The sequence below is a fragment of the Salmo salar genome, chromosome 01 (assembly GCF_965601325.2).
Source record: "Salmo salar chromosome 01, fSalSal1, whole genome shotgun sequence".
NCBI lineage: Eukaryota > Metazoa > Chordata > Actinopteri > Salmoniformes > Salmonidae > Salmo > Salmo salar.
The window spans coordinates 149,155,861-149,181,498 of record NC_138291.1 but is presented as its reverse complement, the minus strand read 5'-3'; the positions used below and the strand labels follow the sequence as shown (position 1 = coordinate 149,181,498).

The window sequence follows — 25,638 nt, the reverse complement described above, 5'->3', positions numbered from 1 at the left end:
ACAGACAACAGGGTAGACTTCTTAATTACATTAATTTACATATGAAGAAAAAATTGTTACAATCAGAAATCCTCTGGTGGTACTAGTAGCCTTGCATTTATTTGTGAAATAACAAGACCAACCTGTATAGCTGTGAATGTAGCACGATGTCAATTATGCATCAGGGAGCCTGTGCTCAGTGAGAACTACCTCAGATGGAGGGAAGGGTGTTAGACCACCAGTTCACAAAGCGCACCCTCATCTTCTCATGGACGGAGTTCCTGTTCATTTTGGCGTTGATCTCCAGATACTTTTGCCCAGAGGTGGTGTATGCAGGCCAGGTCACAGGCACATTGGACTCCCCCTTGTTGGGGTCTCTGTGGTGGGAAAGGGGTTGAGGATGGTAAGAAAAACATTGGTGAGAACATTCGATTTATCATCGTTTTCCTGAGGATAATATCACTTTAGAATTTGAAATGGTATTATCTTTTAAATTGCCACACACACACACAAAAGTTTGGACACACCTACTCATTCAAGGATTTTTCTTTATTTTGACTGTTTCCTACATTGTAGAATAATAGTGAAGACATCAAAACTATGAAATAACACATATGGAGTCATGCAGTAAAAAAAAATAAAAAAAATAAAGAGTTAAACAAATTTGATATTCTTCAGAATAATTCATCAAGCGCTATGATGAAACCGGCACTAATGAGGACCGCCACAGGAAAGGAAGACCCAGAGTTACCTCTGCTGCAGAGGATAAGTTCATTAGAGTTACCAGCCTCAGAAATTGCAGCCCAAATAAATGCTTCAGAGTAACAGACACATCTCAACATCAACTGTTCAGAGGAGACTGTGTGAATACGGCCTTAATGGTCGAATTGCTGCAAAGAAACCACTACTAAAGAACACCAATAAGAAGAAGAGACTTGCCTGGGCCAAGAAACACGACCAATGGACATTAGACCGGTGGAAATCTGTGCTTTGGTCTGATCAGTCCAGATGAGATTTTTGGTTGCAACCTCCGTGTGTTTGTGAGACACATAGTAGGTGAACAGATTATCTCTGCATGTGTGGTTCCCACCGTGAAGCATGGAGGAGGAGGTGTGACGTGTGGGGGTGCTTTGTTGGTGACACTGTCAGTGATTTATTTAGAATTCAAGGCATACTTAACCAGCATGGCTACCACAGCATTCTACAGCGATATGCCATCCCATCTGGTTTGCGCTTAGTGGCACTATCATTTGTTTTTCAACAGGACAATGACCCAACTCACATCCAGGCTGTGTAAGGGCTATTTGACCAAGGAGAGGGATGGAGTTCTGCATCAGATGACCTGGCCTCCACAATCACCCGACCTCAACCCAACTGAGACTGTTTGGGATGAGTTGGACCGCAGAGTAAAGGAAAAGCAGCCAACAAGTGCTCAGCATATGTGGGACCTCCTTCAAGACTGTTGGAAAAGCATTCCAGGTGAAGCTGGTTGAGAGAATGCCAAGAGTGTGCAAAGCTGTCATCAGGGCAAAGAGTGCTACTTTGAAGAACCTAAAATATATTTTGATTTGTTTAACACTTTTTTGGTTACTACATGATTCCATATGTGTTATTACATACTTTTGATGTCTTCACTATTATTCTACAATGTACATGAGTAGGTGTGCCCACACGTTGGCTGATACTGTATATATATCTATCCCGCACAGGGTGTGTTTACTGTATATGATTGCTCTGCAGCTCTTCTTACCCGGTCCTGGCGAAGTTGGTCCAGTAGGCGATAAAGTATTTGGAGACATTGCGGTGCTTGGGCCAGTATGCCAGGGGCGTGGTGAAGGGCTTGCCGAACACAAACTGCAGGTCCTCAGCGTGGTCAGCCTCCATCCAGCTGGGGAAAGGTAGGACTACCCCGGACATGCGGCTGGGCTCTGAGAACAGGTAGGAGTAGGTACGTGCAGATCTAAGATAGGGCAAGGAGAGGGGGAATGATTAGATATCCGATATGTGACGCTGGGATAGGAAGCAGCACATACTGGGGGAGAAGGGCTGTGCTAGAGTAACAAGGAGGTAGACTCACTGGGCATTGGAGGCGTGCAGATAAAGAGCAGCCTGGGTAGGAACCAGGAAGACGTAGTCAGTCTCGATCATAACAACAGTCTTCTTAATGGTCTCCTGACTGGGCTTATCTCCCCAGTCTGCCGTGTACTCTGCGAAAGCGCTATTGATAGAGGCCTCTCCCTTCTTCGTCAAAGAACCCAGGAGCAGTTTCACATCTGACCTGCAGTGAGGAAGTGAGAGATTAGTCTCAAGAGATCTAACAACCCCTTCTTAAGTCAACTGTGTTAGGGACCTGCCCAAACTGATAACCCTATTCTTTTTAATACGTTTTATTCTATTCCTACTTGTTAGTTAGACTTGGTTGCTTCTATAAAATGCTTTGTGGGTACATCTGCGGTCCCATTTAAGCTACACAATGCACATGGCCAACACTGAACAGAGTACCCTCCTCCTCCCAGGTAACCAATCAGCCCAAAGTCACTCACAGAGGGAGGTTAGCGATTGGCTTGTTGACGGCGGGTAAATCCAATCCAGTGAATAGGTGGGCATCCATGCTGTTGACCCCTGCAAGGTAGTCAATGTCAGCAGCGTTGTGGAACAGGTTCCCTGGGTGATCAGGCAGGAAGTCCCCATCGATCACTGGGGAGAGGGCCAGGTTGTCCACTATGGGGGCTGGAGGAGGCAGGCAGAGAAAGACATACCTTTTAACGCTATGGGTAGGACATGGCCATCACCAAATTCCTGTGTAAAATGGTGGGCTGAGGAGATATATGTGAGCGTCAGGCTAATGCTCATCTATACAGGCATCAATGCATGCAAACCACAACCTCCTTAGCATCTTTCTCAAAGTGTGCCACAGCCCCTTATATTAACCTCAGTGAATACTCACTGGAGGGAGAACCAGCCAGGGACAGGGTACCGGCAAGGGTGAGCTCCTTAGCGTTAATGAGCTTCAGGCAGGCCATCATCTGATCATCAGTGGGGCAGCCCACCTTCCCAGCAACCTAAAGAGAGAGGGGAGGATGAGACCACCCTTTAACAACCAACATGCATCTCTGTCAGTTTCATACCCCCCCAATGTTACTGAAGTACACATACCATCTCTGCAAAGGCACGGGGGTTGTGGTTGATGGCCCAGGGACAGAGAGCAACTCCACTCTGGGAGATGGCCCTGCGGATCAGCCCTTTGTTATGGGGAGAAAGCGTCTGTGTGGCATAAAGTACATTCAAACTCAAATTAGTACATTGCATTTTCTGCATTTGCTAATCTGCTAATACTGTGGACGGAGGACCCAAGACGAAAGCCATATCCTTACCTACAGTATCTTTACTTACAATCATAACAGGAGCAACCTGATTAATGCTTACATATACTCTATCTAACAATCCAAAAAGGTACAACTTAAAATGGTCTAAAGTACAAGTGTTTTCCATCACCCTGTTTATTAGATCACAGAGGTCTCAGGAACTCAGCTGACCATCACTCTGTACAGGACATCATGGTTCAGAATAAGGTATTAGAAGTCTCCCTGTTCTCATTGTTAAACGTATCAAATGTGGTAAACTAATGTCATAGACACGAGTTACCAGAAACTACACACTGTGACAGTAAACGTATGTTTTATGACAGGAAGACACTGAATAATAATGATATTATAATGAAGAGTATATAACATTGAGACTGAAGAAACATCATTGTACTGGCCTTTTTTGTACTTCGACATGACTACCTTTGCCCTGAAAGCTCTGTATTAAAACTGTTAGTTCTCTTCTTAGTCCCACACCTGGAAGCTGACGCTAGCAGCGCCGGCAGACTCTCCGAAGACGGTGATGTTGTTGGGGTCTCCTCCGAAGGCCCGGATGTTCCTGTTCACCCAGGCAATGGCAGCGTGCTGGTCCCACAAACCATAGTTACCTGACATGGAAGACAGCTCTGTGAGCCAGCAGCAGTACTCTCCCTACTAACATATTGTACATCTGGCTCCCACACAATGGCAAAAGTTTCTGATAGAGCCAGTTGATGATTAAAGGTTAGATGAACACCGTATTCTTACTCAGTATTATCATATAGTGGATTCAGTCACCTGAGAATTACTACATAAAGAAAAGGTCAATGTCATACATCAGCTGATGCGGCACGTCACCAAAGCCACCCACCCACCACCCACCTAGCCAGCCAGGCAAAGCCTTGGTTGATACCTACCAGGTCCGCTGGCATCTCCAGAGCTGAGGAAGCCCAGGGTGCCCACACGGTATCCAAGAGTCACCACGATAACTTTGCCCCTGTTTGCAATCTCCTCCCCGTCGTACAGATAGTTATCCAAGAAGTTAGCGCCCATAGAGCCTCCAACCAGGTAACCACCTCCAAAGATCCAAACCATGACTGGCAGCCCAGTGGAAACTAGGAAGGGAGGAGATATATTTCAATACATTTGTAGAATTACACCATAGTTATATTATTATTAAACATCAGCAGACCATACTGTATGATGTTTTGATATGTGGATAAAGACGTCCTACTCTTGTGACAGGTGTGGGTGAAAGACACAGGTGCATGTTACATACCACTGAGGCCCTGAGGGACCCAGATGTTCAGGTAAAGGCAGTCCTCTTGGCCACGGGTGTCAGACTGGAGCAGGTTCAGCTGCATGCACCTCGGCTTGAACTCTGTAGCCTTAAGAACACCTGGAAGGAGACACAGGGAGAATCACAGTCAACTGAGATGAGTGTTAGGAAGGCTAAGGTCTGATATGGTCCAATACGGCTGTCCAATATTTATTTTACAATCTGCTTCTGTATTACTCAATTATTTTCCTTGCCTTATGGATGGACATCGGAGGCATTTTGTTATTTGTTACCCACCATCCCATCCAGGGTGACGCTTGGGCTTCTCAAAAACGCCGGGCTTGTCAGCGTAGGGAATTCCTTTGAAGACATCCATGGTGCGGAGGAGTCCATCAGAATTTACCTTCTTCCCTTGCACCATGCCTCCCTCAGTGTACACCACTCCAAGCTACACATGCACACCCAAAAGAGCAGATACCAACTCATTACATATTCAGTAATATATGCAAGTGTGAAACTGTTTTTATTATGCACAAATGTATTCAGTGTTGCTGTTTTATGCATGTAGTGGTGTCATTGTTGTGTTTTTTTATTAGTGAACGGTTGCAAAAAAGGTGTTCAGCTGTTGAATTCACATTGCTTATCAACCTGTTGATAAAGATGTCAAAAAACCTGCAGTGCGAGTACAAATGCAGGTGAAGTTCTTAACCCTTTGTGTTTCACTATTGGTTACTTTATTAGTATAAACAATTTCATATTTAGCCTATTTTATTTGTGAAACTACAGTGATGTCCAAACGTATTGGGAAATGTACATATTTTTTTGTATATTTTGTCTCTATGCTACACCACTTTGAATTTGAAATAAAGCCCATGAGGTTAAAGTGCAGACTATCAGCTTTAATTTGAGTGTTTTTTCATCCATTTCGGGAGAACAGTTAAAAAATTACAGCACTTTTTGTACATCGTCCCCCCATTTTAGGGGACCAAAGGTATTACGACAAATTCACTTATTTGTGTATTAAAGTATTAGAAAGTATTTGGTCTTATATTCATAGCACACAATGACTAAATCAAGCTTGTGACTCTACAAATTTGTGGGATGCATTTGCTGTTTGTTTTGGTTGTGTTTCAGATATTTTTGTGACCCATAGAAATGAATGGAAAATAATGTATTGGCATTTGAGTTACTTTTATTATAAATAAGAATAGATAATAACAGATACACCCCCCTGCTAACCTCCCGTTATTGTAAAATGAGAGGTTAGCATGTCCTGGGGGTATGACACGCGAGTCTAACTTTCTCACTCATTATTTACGACTGATTCAGGATAATCTGTAATCATGGATAAAAGTGACAAAAAAATAACAGTACATTATTTACCACAAAATTATCTGAAACACAATCAAAACAGAAAATGCAACCAACAAATTCGTAGTCACAAGCTTGATGTAGTCATTGCGTGCTATGAATACGGGACCAAAGAATTAACTTTTTATTACTTGAACACACAAGTCAATTTGTCCAAATACCTTTGGTCCCCTAAAATGGGGGAACCTTAATTTCTAAACGGTTCACCCGATATGGATGAAAATACCCTCAAATTAAAGCTGGCAGTCTGCACTTTAACCTAATAGTCATTGTATCACTTCCAAAGTGCTGAAGCACAGAGCCAAAACAAAACATTTGTGACTGTTCCAATACTTTAAGCTCACTGTATATTTCTACTGTATCATTTTTACCTCTACAAGGGGATCAAAACCACAGATAGTTAAAAAAAAAACATTATAGCTACATTAAAACACCTACATTATTAACAAATATCATATTTGGAAATGGGTTTCAGAAGAAAAAATATATATTTCTTTAATTACACCAAATAAACTAAAATGGACTTACAGTGGCGGCCGAGGCGGACCCCAGGAACAGGGCAGAGGCAACCAAAATACCCAGTGTCTTCATCATGTTGCTCCAGAGACACCTGTAAGCACACCTTTTATACAGGAGACCACTCCCATCTGTTCTGTTCCAGCCAGGGTTTCACAATGTCCATTACCCTGAGTCATAGTGACCACCACGTATCTTCCCCTCTACCCAGACAGATGGTAACAGAGAAAAATTAACTTGGGAGGGACGTTGTCATAGTAGATTCCATGGTGGGCTCTGGTACAGTAGATGAAATGTCTATTTTTCAACTGATTCAAGATGACCATGTATACTAGTGTCTATAACCCTCAAATTCAAATCTGCTGTTTTTCCCCATTCTTCACCTCTAATCAGGGACTGATTTAGACCTGGGACACCAGGTGGGTGCAATTATCAGGTCGAAAAGAAAACCAGCAGGCTCTGGACCTCGTAGGGTAAGATTTGAATACCCTGAGAGAGATATAGATAGTGTATGTAAACAACTAAGGTTGAAGTCATTAAAACTAGTTTTTCAACCACTCCACAAATTTCTTGTTAACAAACTATAGTTTTGGCAAGTCAGTTAGGACATCTACTTTGTGCATGACAAGTAATTTTTCCAACAATTGTTTACAGACAGATTATTTCAATTATAATTCACTGTATCACAATTCCAGTGGGTCAGAAGTTTACATACACTAAGTTGACTGTGCCCTTAAACAGCTTGGAAAAATCCAGAATATTATGTCATGGCTTTAGAAGCTTCTGAGAGGCTAATTGACATGGGGGCGGCAGCGTAGCCTAGTGGTTAGAGCGTTAGACTAGTAACCGAAAGGTTGCAAGATCGAATCCCCGAGCTGACAAGGTACAAATCTGTCGTTCTGCCCCTGAACAAGGCAGTTAACCCACTGTTCCTAGGCCGTCATTGAAAATAAGAATTTGTTCTTAACTGACTTGCCTAGTTAAATAAAGGTAAATATATATATATGTATTTGTTTTGTCAATTGGAGTTGTACCTGTGGATGTATTTCAAGGCCCATCTTCAAACTGCCTCTTTGCTTGACTTCATGGGGAAATCAAAAGAAATCAGCCAAGACCTCAGAAACAAAATGTGTAGACCTCCTGTCTGGTTCATCCTTGGGAGCAATTTCCAAATGCCTGAAGGAACCACGTTTATCTGTACAAACAATAGTACGCAAGTATAACACCATGGGACCAAGCAGCCGTCATACCGCTCAGGAAGGAGATGCGTTCTGTCTCCTAGAGATGAACGTACTTTGCAAAAACTGCGAATCAATCCCAGAACAACAGCAAAGGACCTTGTGAAGATGCTGGAGGAAACAGGTACAAAAGTATCTATATCTACAGTAAAACGAGTCCTATATCGACATAACCTGAAAGGCCGCCCAGCAAGGAAGAAACCACTGCTCCAAAACCGCCATAAAAAAGCCAGACTACGGTTTGCAACTGCACATGGGGACAAAGATCATACTTTTTGGAGAAATGTCCTCTGGTCTGACAAAACAAAAATAGAACTGATTTGCCATAATGACCATTGTTATGTTTGGAGGAAAAAGGGGGAGGCTTGCAAACTGAAGAATACCATCCCAACCGTGAAGCACGGGGGTGGCAGCATCATGTTGTGGGGGTGCTTTGCTGCAGGAGGGACTGGTGCACTTCACAAAAAAGATGGCATCATGAAGAAGAAAAATTATGTGGATATATTGAAGAAACAGCTCAAGACATCAGTCAGGAAGTTAAAGCTTGGTCACAAAAAGAAACTACATACATTACAAAGGAACGTCGTGATTAGTGCTATGTTAGCTAGCTACATAGTTGCTTTTGTATCATGATAAGGTGTAGTACTGAAACTATCGAGGTTACCTAGCCAGCTACACGTTCAAACAAAGTCAACAACGCAGCCACTGCTAGCTAGCCTACTTCACCAGCCAGCAGTACTGTATCATCTTCGTCATTTTAGTCAATAAAATTTTTGCAACGTAAGCTTAACTTTCTATGAACATTTGAGAAGTGTAGTCCACTTGTCATTCCAATCTCCTTTGCATTAGCGTAGCCTCTTCTGTAGCCTGTCAACTATGTGTGTCTAGCCCTGTTCTCTCCCCTCTGCACAGGCCACACAAAAGCTTCACACCGCGTGGCCGCTGCCACTCTAACCTGGTGGTCCCAGCGCGCACGACCCACGTGGAGTTCCAGGTCTCCGGCAGCCTCTGGAACTGCCGGTCTGCGGCCAACAAGGCAGAGTTCATCTCAGCCTATGCTACCCTCCAGTACCTCGACTTCTTGGCACTGACGGAAACATGGATTACCACAGATAACACTGCTACTCCTACTGCTCTCTCCTCGTCTGCCCACGTGTTCTCGCATACCCCGAGAGCATCTGGCCAGCGGGGTGGTGGCACTGGAATCCTCATCTCTCCCAAGTGGACATTCTCTCTTTCTCCCCTGACCCATCTGTCTATCTCCTCATTTGAATTCCATGCTGTCACAGTTACCAGCCCTTACAAGCTTAAAATCCTTATCATTTATCGCCCTCCAGGTTCCCTTGGAGAGTTCATCAATGAGCTTGACGTCTTGATAAGTTCCTTTCCTGAGGATGGCTCACCTCTCACAGTTCTGGGTGACTTTAACCTCCCCACGTCTACCTTTGACTCATTCCTCTCTGCCTCCTTCTTTCCACTCCTCTCCTCTTTTGACCTCACCCTCTCACCCTCCCCCCCTACTCACAAGGCAGGCAATACACTTGACCTCATCTTTACTAGATGCTGTTCGTCCACTAATCTCATTGCAACTCCCCTCCAAGTCTCCGACCACTACCTTGTATCCTTTTCCCTCTCATCCAACACTTCTCACTCTGCCCCCACTCGGATGGTAATGCGCCGTCCCAACCTTCGCTCTCTCTCTCCCGCTACTCTCTCCTCTTCCATCCTATCATCTCTTCCCTCTGCTCAAACCTTCTCCAACCTATCCCCTGATTCTGCCTCCTCAACCCTCCTCTCCTCCCTTTCTGTATCCTTTGATTCTCTATGTCCCCTATCCTCCAGGCCGGCTTGGTCCTCCCCTCCTGCTCCGTGGCTCGACGACTCATTGCGAGCTCACAGAACAGGGCTCCGGGCAGCCGAGCGGAAATGGAGGAAAACTCGCCTCCCTGCGGACCTGGCGTCCTTTCACTCCCTCCTCTCTACATTTTCCTCTTCTGTCTCTGCTGCTAAAGCCACTTTCTACCACTCTAAATTCCAAGCATCTGCCTCTAACCATAGGAAGCTCTTTGCCACCTTCTCCTCCCTCCTGAATCCTCCTCCCCCTCCTCCCTCTCTGCGGATGACTTCGTCAACCATTTTGAAAAGAAGGTTGACGACATCCGATCCTCGTTTGCTAAGTCAAACGACACCGCTGGTCCTGCTCACACTGCCCTACCCTGTGCTTTGACCTCTTTCTCCCCTCTCTCTCCAGATGAAATCTCGCGTCTTGTGACGGCCGGCCGCCCAACAACCTGCCCGCTTGACCCTATCCCCTCCTCTCTTCTCCAGACCATTTCCGGAGACCTTCTCCCTTACCTCACCTCGCTCATCAACTCATCCTTGACCGCTGGCTACGTCCCTTCCGTCTTCAAGAGAGCGAGAGTTGCACCCCTTCTGAAAAAACCTACACTCAATCCCTCCGAAGTCAACAACTACAGACCAGTATCCCTTCTTTCTTTTCTCTCCAAAACTCTTGAACGTGCCGTCCTTGGCCAGCTCTCCTGCTATCTCTCTCAGAATGACCTTCTTGATCCAAATCAGTCAGGTTTCAAGACTGGTCATTCAACTGAGACTGCTCTTTTCTGTGTCACGGAGGCTCTCCGCACTGCTAACTCTCTCTCCTCTGCTCTCATCCTCCTAGACCTATCTGCTGCCTTTGATACGGTGAACCATCAGGTCCTCCTCTCCACCCTCTCCGAGTTGGGCATCTCCGGCGCAGCCCATGCTTGGATTGCGTCCTACCTGACAGGTCGCTCCTACCAGGTGGCGTGGCGAGAATCTGTCTCCGCACCACGTGCTCTCACCACTGGTGTCCCCCAGGGCTCTGTTCTAGGCCCTCTCCTATTCTCGCTATACAGCAAGTCACTTGGCTCCGTCATATCCTCACATGGTCTCTCCTATCATTGCTATGCAGACGACACACAATTAATCTTCTCCTTTCCCCCTTCTGATAACCAGGTGGCGAATCGCATCTCTGCATGTCTGGCAGACATATCAGTGTGGATGACGGATCACCACCTCAAGCTGAACCTCGGCAAGACGGAGCTGCTCTTCCTCCCGGGGAAGGACTGCCCGTTCCATGATCTCGCCATCACGGTTGACAACTCCATTGTGTCCTCCTCCCAGAGTGCTAAGAACCTTGGCGTGACCCTGGACAACACCCTATCGTTCTCTACTAACATCAAGGCGGTGACCCGATCCTGTAGGTTCATGCTCTACAACATTCGCAGAGTACGACCCTGCCTCACACAGGAAGCGGCGCAGGTCCTAATCCAGGCACTTGTCATCTCCCGTCTGGATTACTGCAACTCGCTGTTGGCTGGGCTCCCTGCCTGTGCCATTAAACCCCTACAACTCATCCAGAACGCCGCAGCCCGTCTGGTGTTCAACCTTCCCAAGTTCTCTCACGTCACCCCGCTCCTCCGCTCTCTCCACTGGCTTCCTGTTGAAGCTCGCATCTGCTACAAGACCATGGTGCTTGCCTACGGAGCTGTGAGGGGAATGGCACCTCCGTACCTTCAGGCTCTGATCAGGCCCTACACCCAAACAAGGGCACTGCGTTCATCCACCTCTGGCCTGCTCGCCTCCCTACCTCTGAGGAAGCACAGTTCCCGCTCAGCCCAGTCAAAACTGTTCGCTGCTCTGGCACCCCAATGGTGGAACAAGCTCCCTCACGACGCCAGGACAGCGGAGTCAATCACCACCTTCCGGAGACACCTGAAACCCCACCTCTTTAAGGAATACCTAGGATAGGATAAAGTAATCCTTCTAACCCCCCCCCCCCCTTAAAAGATTTAGATGTACTATTGTAAAGTGGTTGTTCCACTGGATATCATAAGGTGAATCCACCAATTTGTAAGTCGCTCTGGATAAGAGTGTCTGCTAAATGACTTAAATGTAATGTAAATGTAAATGGGTCTTCCAAGTGGACAATGACACCAAGCATACTTCCAAAGTTGTGGCAAAATGGCTTAAGGACAACAAAGTCAAGGTATTGGAGTGGCCATCACAAAACCCTGACCTCAATCCTATAGAACATTTGTGGGCAGAATTGAAAAAGCGTGTGCGAGCAAGGAGGCCTACAAACCTGACTCAGTTACACCAGCTGTCAGGAGGAATGGGCTGAAATTCACCAAACTTATTGTGGGAAGCTTGTGGAAGGCTACCCGAAACGTTTGACCCAAGTTAATCAGTTTAAAGGCAATGCTACCAAATACTAATTGAGTGAATGTAAACTTCAGACCCACTGGGAATGTGATGAAAGACATAAAAGCTTAAATGAATCATTCTCTCTACTATTATTCTGAAATTTCACATTCTTAAAATAAAGTGGTGATCCTAACTGACCTAAAACAGGGAATTTTTACTAGGATTAAATGTCAGGAATTGTGACACTAGATTATTTATATATAATCACACACAAACTCAGCAAAAAAAGAAACGTCCCTTTCTCAGGACCCTGTCTTTCAAAGATAATTCGTAAAAATCCAAATAACTTCACAGATCTTCATTGTAAAGGGTTTAAACACTGTTTCCCATGCTTGTTCAATGAACCATAAACAATTAATGAACATGCACCTGTGGAACAGTCGTTAAGACACTAACAGCTTACAGACGGTAGGCAGTTAAGGTCACAGTTATGAAAACTTAGGACACTAAAAGAGGCCTTTCTACTGACTCTGAAAAATACCAAAAGAAAGATGCCCAGGGTCCCTGCTCATCTGCGTGAAAATGCCTTAGGCATGCTGCAAGGAGGCATGAGGACTGCAGATGTGGCCAGGGCAATAAATTGCAATGTCCGAACTGTGAGACGCTTAAGACAGTGCTACAGGGAGACAGGACGGACAGCTGATTGTCCTCGCAGTGGCAGACCACGTGTAACAACACCTGCACAGGATCGGTACATCCAAACATCACACCTGCGGGACAGGTACAGGATGGCAACAACTGCCAGAGTAACACCAGGAAGGCACAATTCCTCCATCAGTGCTCACACTGTCCACAATAGGCTGAGAGAGGCTGGACTGAGGGCTTGTAGGCCTGTTGTCAGGCAGGTCCTCACCGGCAACAACGTCGCCTATGGGCACAAACCCACCGTCACTGGACCAGACAGGACTGGCAAAAAGTGCTCTTCACTGACGAGTCGCGGTTTTGTCTCACCAGGGGTGATGGTCGGATTCACGTTTATAGTCGAAGGAAAAAGCATTACACCAAGGCCTGTACTCTGGTGCGGGATCGATTTGGAGGTGGAGGGTCCGTCATGGTCTGGGGCGGTGTGTCACAGGATCATCGAACTGAGCTTGTTGTCATTGCAGGCAATCTCAACAATGTGCGTTTCAGGGAAAACATCCTCCTCCCTCATGTGGTACCCTTCCTGCAGGCTCATTCTGACATGACCCTCCAGCATGACAATGCCACCAGCCACACTGCTTGTTCTGTGTGTGATTTCCTGCAAGACAGGAATGTCAGTGTTCTGCCATGGCCAGCGAAGAGCCCGAATCTCAATCCCATTGAGCATGTCTTGGACCTGTTGGATCGGAGGGTGAGGACTAGGGCCATTCCCCCCAGAAATATCTGGGAGCTTGCAGGTGCCTTGGTGGAAGAGTGGGGTAACATCTCACAGCAAGAACTGGCAAATCTGATGCAGTCCACGAGGAGATGCACTGCAGCTGGAGGCCACACCAGATACTGATTGTTACCTTTGATTTTGACCCCCCCCCCCTTTATTCAGGGACACATTATTCCATTTCTGTTAGTCACATGTCTGTGGAACTTGTTCAGTTTGTCTCAGTTGTTGAATCTTGTTATGTTCATACAAATATTTACACGTTAAGTTTGCTGAAAATAAACGCAGTTGACAGTGAGAGGACGTTTCTTTTTTTGCTGAGTTTATGTAACGGTTTTAAAATCACCATCATATCTCCGGCAACACAGTTCTGAAAGACGTGCATCTTTGTAGTGACTGTGTTGATACACCACCCGAAGCCTAATTAACAGGTTCACCATGCGCAGAGGGATATTCAGTGTAAATTTGTATTTTACCAATCAGTGCCATTCTTTGTGAGGCATTGGAAAACTTCCCTGGTCTTTGTGGTTGAATCTGTTTGAAATTACCTACACGACTGAGGAACCTTACAGATAATTGTATGTGTGGTGTACAGAGATGAGGTAGTCAATCATAAAAATCATGTTAACCCCTATTATTGCACACAGTGAGCCCATGCAACTTATGTGATTTGTTAAGCAAATGTTTACTCCTGAACTTATTTAGGCTTGCTATATAAATTGGGTTGAATACTTGACACAAGACATTTCAACTTTTCATTTTTTGTTCATTTGTCTAAAAACCAAATTCCACTTTGACATTATGGGGTATTAGGTGTCGATTAATGATAAAATCTCAATGTAATACCTTTCATATTCAGGTGGTCAGAAAACAAAATGTGGAAAAAGTCAAGGGTGGGAATACTTTTTGAAGGCAATGTATGCGACCTTGAGCATGGACTGAAATATCCACGGTGACCGAGTTAGATAGCAGATTTTTTGAGGTGTGTTTCGTGTAGCTTTTTCCATTGGTTATGGTTATGTGCACAGCCAGATAAGCTACCCAACTGATAGCTTATTGATAACTGATACACTTCTCCTCAATTGATCTTTCCATTGTGGACAATAAAGGGAAAGATCACTGCTCAACCTAAAAGGGAAACTTCCCAATTTTTCAACTTCATATTATCTCCAGCACCACCTCAATATCATGTGAAAACAACCCATTTCTATGGTAAAAATTGAGAAAGATAAGTGTTTCCAATGACAACCAATTAGTAGGCGATGCCTACTCACAATTGGTCAAAAATCGCATGATGCACACCGCTGATGTCATTGGAAACACTTACAGTTGAAGTCAGAAGTTTACATACAACTTAGCCAAATACATTTAAACTCAGTTTTTCAATTCCGTCTTAGGTCAGTTAGGACTTGTTTTACTGTGGATATAGATACTTTTGTACCTGTTTCCTCCAGCATCTTCACAAGGTCCTTTGCTGTTGTTCTGGGATTGATTTGCACTTTTCGCACCAAAGTACGTTAATCTCTAGGAGACAGAATGCGTCTCCTTCCTGAGTGGTATGACAGCTGCGTGGTCCCATGGTGTTAATACTTGCATACTCTTGTTTGTACAGATGAACATGGTACCTGCAGGCGTTTGGAAATTGCTCCCAAGGATGAACCAGACTTGGAGGTCTACAATTGTTTTTCTGATGTCTTGGCTGATTTCTTTTGATTTTCCCATGATGTCAAGCAAAGAGGCACTGAGTTTGAAGGTAGGCCTGAAATACATACACAAGTACAACTCCAATTGACTCAAATTATGTCAATTAGCCTATCAGAAGCTTCTAAAGCCATGACATCATTTTCTGGATTTTTCCAAGCTGTTGAAAGGCACAGTCAACTTAGTGTATGCAAACTTCTGACCCACTGGAATTATGATACAGTGAATTATAAGTGAAATAATCTGTCTGTAAACAATTGTTGGAAAAATCTACAAAGTAGATGTCCTAACCAACTTTCCAAAACTAAAGCTTGTTAACAAGAAATTTGTGGAGTGGTTGAAAAACGAGTTTTAATGACTTCAACCTAAGTGTATGTAAACTTCCGACTTCAACTGTATCTTCTTCATAACAAAACATAGAAACACACCATTTTCACATACTTGATGTTGGGGTGGTGCTGGAGATGAACATGAAGTTTCCCTTTAAACATATTCACTGACACTAATTTGGAAACATAACAAAATACACACAATTGTATGTTTTTACAGTGAATGAAGCAAGTTTGTACAATTCCACAGTCCATTTCTGTCAGGGTAGGTATGGACAGCTTCCATTCTCACATATAATCCAGCATCTCTGTCTCCATCTCATTGTCACTTCCCTCTGAGGGATGAAACTCATCTTCCTCATCACCATCTTCTCCACTCTCTGGGGCCTTTTGCCTGGTAGCAAAACTTTCAGGCCCAGAAGGGTATGGTGCTACAGAAAACACATGTATAATGTATCAATGATGGATGTCATAGACAAAACTTAAATATTAATTTGTTAAATAACCCCACCAGAGAATTACGCCCTATTAAGACGTAATTCTTGTCCTATAGCAGAAATTGTCGTTTATGTTCCACCTCCAAAGAATGATGCAGGCTGCTAATACATATTCACGAATTAGGGGTGGCAACGGTGGTGATTTCCGTGTGGAGTGGAGAAATAACAACAAGTACGGCACTGACAGCTATCAGTGTAGCTAGCTAGCATACTAACCTTACGTAGCTAGCTAATGTTGTCAGTTGTTGCTACACCGTATTGAAAGGATTAGCCAGCTGGCTAGACTATGGCTTGTTCTGGAGCTGGATTCTTCATAAGCATTTAGGGAAAACTTTGCCACAGATGGATAGGGGAAACCAGTATCTTTGACTTTGCCATCTATTGTTCTCTCTACAGTTTTGGCATCTTCCAAAAATTGCTGCCGCAAATCCGCCATAGAAATAAGTGTAATATGGATAGACAAATATTAAGTGGTTTCGACTAGAGATGCGTTATCTACATTGTAATGGACACAGTGCAACCTTTGGTAGGCTACTAACAGGCTATTTTATTTAACTAGGCAAGTCGGTTAAGAATAAATTCTTACATACAATGATGGCCTACCCCGGCCAAACCCTAACGACGCTGGGCCAATTGTGCACTGCCCTATGGGACTCCCAATCATGGCCGGTTGTGATACAGCCTAGAATCGAACCAGGGTCTGTAGTCTCTAGCACTGAGATGCAGTGCCTTAGACCACTGCGACACTCGGGATCGCTGCGTTGTCAGCCCGTACTAATGCCATGTTTCTCAAAGCTAAGTGAAGTGAAATGATGGGCTACAATGACTTTGCTCATGACGCATGCCGCAAATTATATGGAACAACACATTGAGCGCATCGGACACGAAACACCAATACAAATGTAACAGCAGCACAAAATAGAAGTTTGTGGAATTTTTTCCACAGGTGCCTTTTCATTATAGGATAGACACTTGTGATTCTAGTTGCACCAATCAAAGTAGTGGAGCATGGTCAAAACCATTCATCTTGGGGTGATGGGGTTCCAAAATGCAATCATATCACATGCAATTTTACCAAATATACAGTACATTCAGAAAGTATTCACACCCCTTGATTTTTCCCACATTTTGTTGTGTTACAAAGTGGGATTAAAATGGATTTGTCATTTTTTGTCAACGATCTACACAAAATACTCTTTAATGTCAAGGTTGAAGAGAAATTCTAACATTTGTAAAAAATAAAAATACAAATGCATGAAAAATAAAAACACTAATGTATCTTGATTACATAAGTATTCAACCCCCTGAGTCCATCCATGTTAAAAATCACCTTTCACAGCAATTACAGCTGTGAGTCTTTCTGGGTAAGTCTCTAAGACCTGGATTGTACAATATTTGCACATTATTATTTTTTTAATTCAATCAAGCTCTGTCAAGTTGGTTGTTGATCATTGCAAGACAGCCAGTCTTGCTATAGATTTTCAAGCCGATTTAAGTCAACTGTAACTAGGCCACTCAGGAACATTCAATGTCGTATTGGTAAGCAACTCCAGTGTATATTTGTCCTTATTATTGTTCTGCTGAAAGGTGAATTTGTCGCTTTGTATTGAGGACATGAAGTTTGTCACATTTTTTGCAGTTTTACTTTAGTCCCTTATTGAAAACAGGATGCACGTTTTGGGATATTTTTTATTCAGTATAGGTGTCCTTTTTTTCACTCTGTCAATTAGGTTAGTATTTTGGAGTAACTACAATGTTGTTGATCCATCCAGTTCTCTCCCATCCCAGCCTTTAAACTCTGTAACTGTTTTAAAGTCACCACTGGCCTCATGGTGAAATCCCTGAGCAGTTTCCTTTCTCTCCGGCAATTGAGTTAGGAAGGACGCCTGTATCTTTGTAGTGACTGGGTGTATTGATACACCATCCAAGAGTAACTTGCTCAAAGGGATATTCAATGTCTGCTTTAAAAAAAGACTTGAATCGACTGAGGGACCTTACAGATGATTGTATGTGTGAGGTACAGAGATGAGGTAGTCATTCAAAAATGTTAAGCACTATTAATGCACACAGAGTGAGTCCATGCAACTTATGTGAGACACACTTTTACTCCTGGACTTATTTAGGCTTGCCATAACAAAGGGGTTGAATACTTATTGACTCAAGACATTTTAGCTTTCCATTTGTAAATTAATTTGTAAAAAGAAACAATTTCACTTTGACATTATGGGGTATTGTGTGTAGGGCTGTGGCGGCCACAAAATTTGGTCAGATGGTGATTGTCTAGCAAATAACTGTCAGTCTCAAGGTAATTGACAGTTAATTAACAAAAAACACATTTAGCATCTCCTGGCTTCCTACAAGCCACTGATGCAGAACTTTGGAAGATCTACATTTTAAAAAGTCTAATAAATCAATGTAATATAGCCTACACCTTCACAATAAATCTATTTATTTTAGACAGATCTAAAGCAGCATGATATGAAGAAAATGTAGTCTATTTCAGAAGAAAAGAATAGCATACTCTGAGTCATTCACAAGTGATAATATATAATTCACAAGTGATAGGCTAATATTGTCACCCATCAGACTATTCTTGAATTAATCTTGTCTTTACATATACTAAATAATATATGTGTGTAATTTGTTTTGATTTAGAATGGACCATTATGCACCTGTCTCGAAACAGGGGCAGCGGAAAAAATAACATGTAATCTATGCACTTAAATAGCGAATGGAGGATGCTTTTCCTGTGGTTCATTTTCATGCCAGCCAGGTAGGCTATACTCTTGTTGTAACGATAAACAATGTGCTTAATATTAGGAAAGTTGAAAAAATATATATAGTCAGCCTAGTCTACAGAAAGATGATGGGATCCTCCTCTGTTTAGTAGAGGCCATCACTCTGTTTTCACACACAATTGCCTATAGAAATGTTGTGCAACATGAGCTCTCATGAAGTGTTTGATTAGATTTTCGAATATACATTTGCATTGATGTCAAAGTGATTAGAGGGACAATAGAGTGCTGAGTACCAGGCAGTTAGCGAGTTTGTTAGGCTACTAATGACCATCAGCAGCATCAGAGCTTGGAGAAGACTAATTACAGTGACTAAACGGTCACGTGGAATTTGATTGCTTTCATGACTCGTGACCGCCAGTGTGGCGGTAATACGGTCACCGCAACAGCACTAATTGTGTGTAGGCCAATGACAAACAATCTACATTTAATCAATTTGAAATTCAGGCTGTAACACACAACAAAATGTGGAAAAAGTCAAGGGGTACGAATACTTTCTGAAGGCACTGTATATTTTTAATACAGATTAACGCAAAAATAAGTGAAATTTTATACATTTGCAGACCCGATTTATATTGCCTGCGTAGAAGACGAACTGTGCAGGTGTTTCTGATTAATAAACAATGACATTCTGGTGGGTGGTAATATTAAAATAAAATCAGCCCTGAAAAGAAACGTAGGGAAAAAACTATTAGCACCTCATAGCATATGGAAAACGCACAGCACTGGCATGGAAAATATCCGAACACTTCAACACCAGATACAGTGCATTCGGAAAGTATTCCGACCACTTGACTTTTTCCACATTTTGTTACAGTACAGCCATGTTCTAAAATGTATAAAATAAAAAAATCCTCATCAATCTACACACAATACCCCATAATGACAAAGCGAAAACAGGTTGTTAGTAACAGTTTTATCCCAGTCTTTGAAATTCTCATGCACTTCAACCCACACCCAACAACACCTGTTTTAAATAACTATTCCCCATGGACTGGTTTCTGACCCACTCCCTGGTTTGATTCCAGGCCAGGTTGGCCATAGGGGTGCTACGTCGGTGTTACAGAGAGAGGTCTTACCTGGCCTCTTAGCGCGGATGACCTGTTTCATCATGGAGGACATGATATCTCGGAGGTCATCAGAGGTGTGGGAGAGACACCAGCCGTCCCTCTCGTCACACTCCTCCTCCTCCTGGCCATCGTTCCGATGAACCACGTTTCTTATGCTGAGCCAGGAGCAAGGAGCCAGAAGCATTAGAAACAAACAGACAACAAAATGCAGAGATCTTTGCCACTTCTACTCTATGGGCAATTCCAAACAAGATAGGCCCAAAGATATTTCTGATGTTTTGAATCTTACCATAGAAAGTTCATTTGGGGGAAGGATGTTAGGCATATCTTTGAAGTCTGTATCCACAATGATTATTGAGAAATAATTGACCAAAGTTGGGAAATGCATGACATTTTAGCCTTACCCATTAACAAAAATATAAACACAACATGTAAAGTGTTGGTCCCATGTTCATGAGCTGAAATAAAAGATCCCAGAAATGTTCCATACCCACAAAAGCTTATTTCTCTCATATTTTGGCCACAAATGTGTTTACATCCCTGTTAGTGAGTATTTCTTCTTTGTCAAGATAATCCATCCACCTGAGGTGCTAATACGCAGGCAATATAAATCATACAAGAAGCTGATTAAACAGCCTGATCATTACACAGGTGCACCTTGTGCTGGGGACAATAAAAGACCACTCTAAAATACGCAGTTGTCACAACACAATGCCTCAAGTTTTGAGGGAGCTTACAATTTGCACGCTGACTGCAGGAATGTCCACCAGAGCTGTTGCCAGAGAATTGAATGTTCAGAATTTGGCAGTATGTCCAACCGGCCTCAAAACCGCAGACCACGTGTACCCATGCCAGCCCAGGTTTCTTCAGCTGCTGGATTGTCTGAGACCAGCTACCCAGACAGCTGATGAAACTGAGGAGTATTTTTGTCTGTAATAAAGCCCTTTTTTGGGGAAAAACACATTCTGATTGACTGGGCCTGGCTCCCCAGTGGCTGGGCCTATGCCTTCCCAGGCCCACCCATGGCTGCGCCCCTGCCCAGTCATGTGAAATCCATAGATTAGGGCCTAATGAATTTATTTAAATTGACTAATTACCTTATATGAACTGTACCTCAGTAAATCCATTGAAATTGTTCCATGTTGAATTTATATTTTTGTTCAGTAGACATAGCCATTATTGATGTCATTTGAAACCTTTTCTTAACATCATGAATGTTAAGGTGTCATAAGATGAATGCACTAACTAAGTCGCTCTGGATAAGAGCGTCTGCTAAATTACTAAAATGTAAATAAATATCTTTGGCCAATCTCTTATGGAATCGCCCTTATTCCATGTTGGATCCTACCTCTGCACGTCCAAATCACAGAGCTGATAGAACATCTGCCTGTGGGGGGGCAGGGTCCCATCTCGAAATATGTACGACGACTCCTGGACAAACAGGAGACAGGGTAGAGGGCAGTTAGCATGTGAGGTTTTATTAGTGTCATTATTCTAATAAGTACAGTGTAACATGTAGAGCGTGTGAGTAACTTGTGGGGAAGTCTTTGGTCCAATACCTTGAGCTGGTACCTGGTTATATTAGCGTTATGTCCCCCAGCAGGGCCCTCGGGGCTAAATCTGTAACATTAGCAGCCTGGGGAACTGTACAACAAATAGGGACATTAGCTAGATAATCATCACTAAGACACACAGTCACACACACACACACACACACACACACACACACACACAGTCTCACACACACCCACATGCCCAGTTGCTCACTTGCTTTGTTGAGTGTGATTGGCAGGGTATAGTTGAACGTGGTCCTCTTAGCCTTCACTGGCATGTCATTTATAGTATATCTTAAAGACAGTCACAAGGGGGGAAACAGACAGGGTCTCATAAAACAAAGCATGAGGACTGTATTAACAAAGACTGTAGGATTAAATTGTATAGAGTCCCTTACGATTAGTTTGAACCAAACCTCCACCCTGCCACCACTCCTCACCGTGCTTGGTACTGCAGCGGACCCTGACACAACCCTAAGTCAAAATCAGTATGTTTCAATTTTAACGTCAACAAATAACCTTCAATTCATTCAAATGTAATTTCTTTCATCAAAAGTGAGAGAAGTAATAATTACATTTACTCAAATTGTCTTTCAAATTATCTAAAAAAAAGTTTGTATATTGTCCCATACTCTTAATTATTATCCAACTTTTTTTTTACATGGCGTCACCATTGCAATTCCCACTACCCCGACTTTGAATACCACTGGCAGTCTAGATGTCCTCACCATGTAGTAGGCCACGATAGGGAGCAGCAGCTTCAGTTTATCAGGGTGGATGCCCAGGTTGGCCTTGACCGAGTTCCGGGACCAGATGGGCCGGCTCTCAAACATCTACACACAGTGTGGTTTGGGAAAAGATAACACAGAGGGGACATCAAAGAAATGTACGCAACATTATTAAGTAAGACTTTATACGTGTACATTTTCCATGGGCATATACTGTAGGAACATCATCTGTATATGGAGATGTAAAGAGTATAGGCTAAATCATAGAGATAAAATACAAACAAGCCTATGGGCTAACACTCAAGTAAACGCATCGGTCTTGAAATAGCATTAGGAGAAAAAAGAAAGGCTCAAACTGAAAAAAAAGTTATGTTCCTTTGCATCTGTGATTAACGCATCAGTGTTAAACCTTTTAAGGATGGTACCCTTTTTGTCAATTTTCGCCTACAATGACATACCCAAATCTAACTGCCTGTAGCTCAGGACCTGAAGCAAGTATATGCATATTCTTGATATCATTCGAAAGAAAACACTTTCAAGTTTGTGGAAATGTGAACTTAATGTAGGAGAATGACACATTAGATCTGGTAAAAGAAAATACAATAAAAAAAACATGTGTTTTCTATTTTTTGGGTTTGTTCCATTATCTTTGAAATGCAAGAGAAAGGCCATACTTTCAGATTGGAATCTATGTGTAATTTAGATTTTGGCCACCAGATAGCAGCAGTGTGTGTGTGTGTGAAAAGTTTCAGACTGATCCAGGGAAGAATTACATTACTGCACATATTTTGTATCAAGTCTGCCAGGAGTTTGCCCAAATGTGCCGAATTGGTCAATTGATACAGTTCCAAGTACATAACTATAGAAAACATACAGAAATGCTATGGTAATTAAAAAATGTAGGTTTACACACTCCCAGGAATGTCACACATGATCGATCATTGGCTTATACACTAACTGTCACACATCTAGATGGCCGGGCGGGGTGGGTGTACAGCAGAGGGGTCAAACTGTAGAGCCCAGTTCCTACATTTGAACATAAAAATTGACTTGATCAAACAAACCTACGCTACATTTTATCTCTGGGACCCTCGGGATGACAAATCAGAGCAAGATTACTGAATATAAGTACATTATTTATCTTCAGAGGTGAATGTATCAAAACAGTTGCCGTGATAATTTTTGTTGTTGTTTTCCACTCCTCAAACAATAGCATGGTATTTTTTTCACTGTAATAGCTACTGTTAATTGGACACATCATTCTAATCACATTAGCGCGCGTTAGCAACAACCGTCCCGCTTTAGGGACACCGATTCCATAGAGGTTAAACAATAATACTACAACTTTTTAAACGTGAAAACATCATCCCTTGTGTGTGACCGGTTCATGCAGACTTCACATCAGCTTGTGAAAAAGTAACAGAGTAACAACCTCAGAAGCCCAATGCAAAGTTTACTGACCTTATTAATTGTTCCTCTGCCTTTATGTCACTTGGGTGAACACACACCCTCTTCCAGTTGAACTTGGCAGCCTCCAGGGGCTCCGTGGAGACATTCTTGTCGTCAAAGTTGAGGAAGATGGCGTTGTGAGGCCGACGGGCTCGACTCAAACCAATCAGATTATTCCTGGATACTGTCGGGGGACAATAGCCTTCTCTGCACGGAAGACAAGTTCACAATGATTTAGCTAATATTCATCAATACAGACAGATATTTGCATGGCACCCCTATGGGTTCACCAATGGCCATATCTATTAGCACCTGCATCTTTATAACGGGCTTCCTGTCTTGCTCCTGTTGTTGAACACGTCATTGTGTAACGTTATTGGGGGGGGGGGGGGGGAATTCTAATGCATTACTGCTGACACACTACATAACATGGTGATGTCCTTTAGCATATTTTTTTCTGAGCTTAACACACTACCTGTGATGAGGGTGAAACTGTGTGTAGTGTTGCTCACACACCTGCCCCAGTGTCCATGCTTACTTGTGTTGGATTTCAGGTCGGTAACTGTAGTCCACAGCACTGTCCAGGCGAGAGAAGATGGGTGGAGGAATGAAGAGGGGCACAGGCTGCTCAAAGAACTCATTATTCTCTGGTTTACGCAAAAGTATCTTATTGTAGAGGGATGTATGCTGAATGCACCGCAAGATAGTGGAAGTCAGCCATCCCTGCAACAATATCACGTCAGTTAGTACAGTAAACGAATACGGTGTGAATTATAACATAGCCCATCAGGACTAGCTAGCTATACATCCATAAACATTGCAAGCTGAGTAACAGCTATCAAGTGATTGACTAGTCGCGCATGCGTTGATTGACGTGTGTAGGTTGCTCACCCTGGACACCTCTTGTATACCCCCAATAGTTTCCAGCATATTGTCCACATTGGAGATAATCCCTGGATATTCCACACAAACGAGTCTATTGTCCTGTGATAGGGGAAGAGTCGCCGAGTTCCCAGGCACCCACCGACAGTGGTAGCTTCATCGCCTGCGCTGCCCGAGCCTGACCGGCGCGTGCCGGTTATCGCTTTCATTGTAAAATTCAAGTCGTCCAGCCCCGATGCTGCCATCTCACCTTTGGAGAAATAAGTTTCACCGTTTGAGCTGAGTATGTTATTTGAATGCCCTTATGCTGGCTAATTAGCAACACAATTCACAGATAGAATTGTGTTTTTCTGGTTTGTATACAATTCAAACATTTCAACCAATAAACTCCTACGGGTGGAAACAATTGGACGTGTTTAAAGTTCCGACCAAATATTGAGAATTGTTAGACCTGGATGAATTTAGCAATTGTAGCTGTAGGCCTATTAGTATGTTTGATGTCAGACCATAGTTTATTTTGTTAAAATAAAACCCCAAGTGTAATCGAACAATTGTGTTAAAGAGGTAATATTTCGTGCTAGAACTCGACTAGACCTAAAGTGTGTAAAGCAATTTTAAGACAAAAGGGGACAGTAGAGAGCCAGACTAGCTACAAGGATAAACCACATAGAACAATGAGCCCGATATGTAACCGGATGTATAAATGTTAAGCACACGGTTGGCGTTTCCACTCACTATCAAATATGGTGATGAGAGGAAGTCCAGTTGCCGGAAGTGGGAATAGATGGACCATATGGATTTTTGCCGACATTCTGCTAATTCTTTAATCTGTGAAACATTTTATCTCCGTAGACTTTTTTGTTACCAAAACTAGAATCTGTTAAAAAACTGAGTGGAAGGCGTTTGGTAGACTTTACACTTTGCCATTTAAAAAAAAAAAATGCGTTGTTTAGAAAGAGTGCAAGGGTAAATTGAATTATTGCACATAGTGTATGAATTGCAATACATAACATATCATACGAATTACAATTTGTAACATATCATACAAAGTGGATGATGGATTAATACATACCATACAAAATGTAGTTTCTCGGATTTACGTACAGAATAATATGAAATGCTCTGAGACCACGTTGTCTGTGACATCCAAGGTTCTAAAATGGTATAGTCCTCAGATTTCCCTTTTATTTATTAGTAAAAAAAAAAAAAAAAAACAGACTAGGGGAGCATTGGTGTAGTGGTGCCTGAAGAAGTGGGTATACTATAATTTTGTCAAATTTCCCAATCAACCTGCCCGGTGAA

The 25,638-nt window shown here is 42.9% G+C and overlaps 2 protein-coding genes across 5 annotated transcripts; both read right to left on the bottom strand.

The window, feature by feature from the left end:
• Positions 1-74: 74 nt before the first annotated feature.
• Positions 75-6,583, bottom strand: LOC100136561 (bile salt-activated lipase). Its single transcript, XM_014132669.3, has 11 exons — positions 6,502-6,583; positions 4,900-5,050; positions 4,603-4,722; positions 4,241-4,438; positions 3,822-3,952; positions 3,136-3,243; positions 2,927-3,041; positions 2,523-2,709; positions 2,057-2,257; positions 1,730-1,939; positions 75-356 (listed from the first exon to the last, which is right to left on the bottom strand). The coding sequence occupies exons 1-11, from the start codon at positions 6,565-6,567 to the stop codon at positions 191-193; spliced, it is 1,653 nt and encodes a 550-aa protein (XP_013988144.1). The 5' UTR covers positions 6,568-6,583; the 3' UTR covers positions 75-190.
• Positions 6,563-25,431, bottom strand: LOC106563376 (general transcription factor 3C polypeptide 5). 4 transcript variants are annotated; one of them, XM_082955336.1, is made up of 9 exons: positions 23,993-25,431; positions 23,467-23,661; positions 22,006-22,110; positions 21,676-21,751; positions 21,492-21,571; positions 21,284-21,368; positions 21,073-21,155; positions 19,734-19,879; positions 6,563-15,793 (listed from the first exon to the last, which is right to left on the bottom strand). In XM_082955336.1, the coding sequence occupies exons 7-9, from the start codon at positions 21,105-21,107 to the stop codon at positions 15,651-15,653; spliced, it is 324 nt and encodes a 107-aa protein (XP_082811462.1). In that variant the 5' UTR covers positions 21,108-21,155; positions 21,284-21,368; positions 21,492-21,571; positions 21,676-21,751; positions 22,006-22,110; positions 23,467-23,661; positions 23,993-25,431; the 3' UTR covers positions 6,563-15,650. The 4 variants fall into 4 exon arrangements, 1 of the variants encoding a protein (XP_082811462.1); XR_014375713.1 differs by lacking the exon at positions 6,563-15,793 and having other exon boundaries at positions 15,833-19,879; positions 23,993-24,177; positions 24,346-25,431; XR_014375701.1 differs by lacking the exon at positions 6,563-15,793 and having other exon boundaries at positions 15,833-19,879; positions 23,993-24,031; positions 24,346-25,431.
• Between the last annotated feature and the right edge of the window lie 207 nt (positions 25,432-25,638).

Coding starts and splice junctions, on each gene's coding strand:
- LOC106563376 (XM_082955336.1), bottom strand. CDS start 21,107: ATGTTCTATCAGCTCTGTGATTTGGACGTGCAGAG. Junction 19,880..21,072: donor TGTGATTTGGACGTGCAGAG/GTAGGATCCAAC, acceptor CTCCTGGCTCAG/CATAAGAAACGTGGTTCATC. Junction 15,794..19,733: donor CATCCGCGCTAAGAGGCCAG/GTAAGACCTCTC, acceptor TGTTTTCTGTAG/CACCATACCCTTCTGGGCCT.
- LOC100136561 (XM_014132669.3), bottom strand. CDS start 6,567: ATGATGAAGACACTGGGTATTTTGGTTGCCTCTGCCCTGTTCCTGGGG. Junction 4,439..4,602: donor GGTCCCTCAGGGCCTCAGTG/GTATGTAACATG, acceptor CTCCCTTCCTAG/TTTCCACTGGGCTGCCAGTC. Junction 3,244..3,821: donor CTGCTAGCGTCAGCTTCCAG/GTGTGGGACTAA, acceptor TATGCCACACAG/ACGCTTTCTCCCCATAACAA.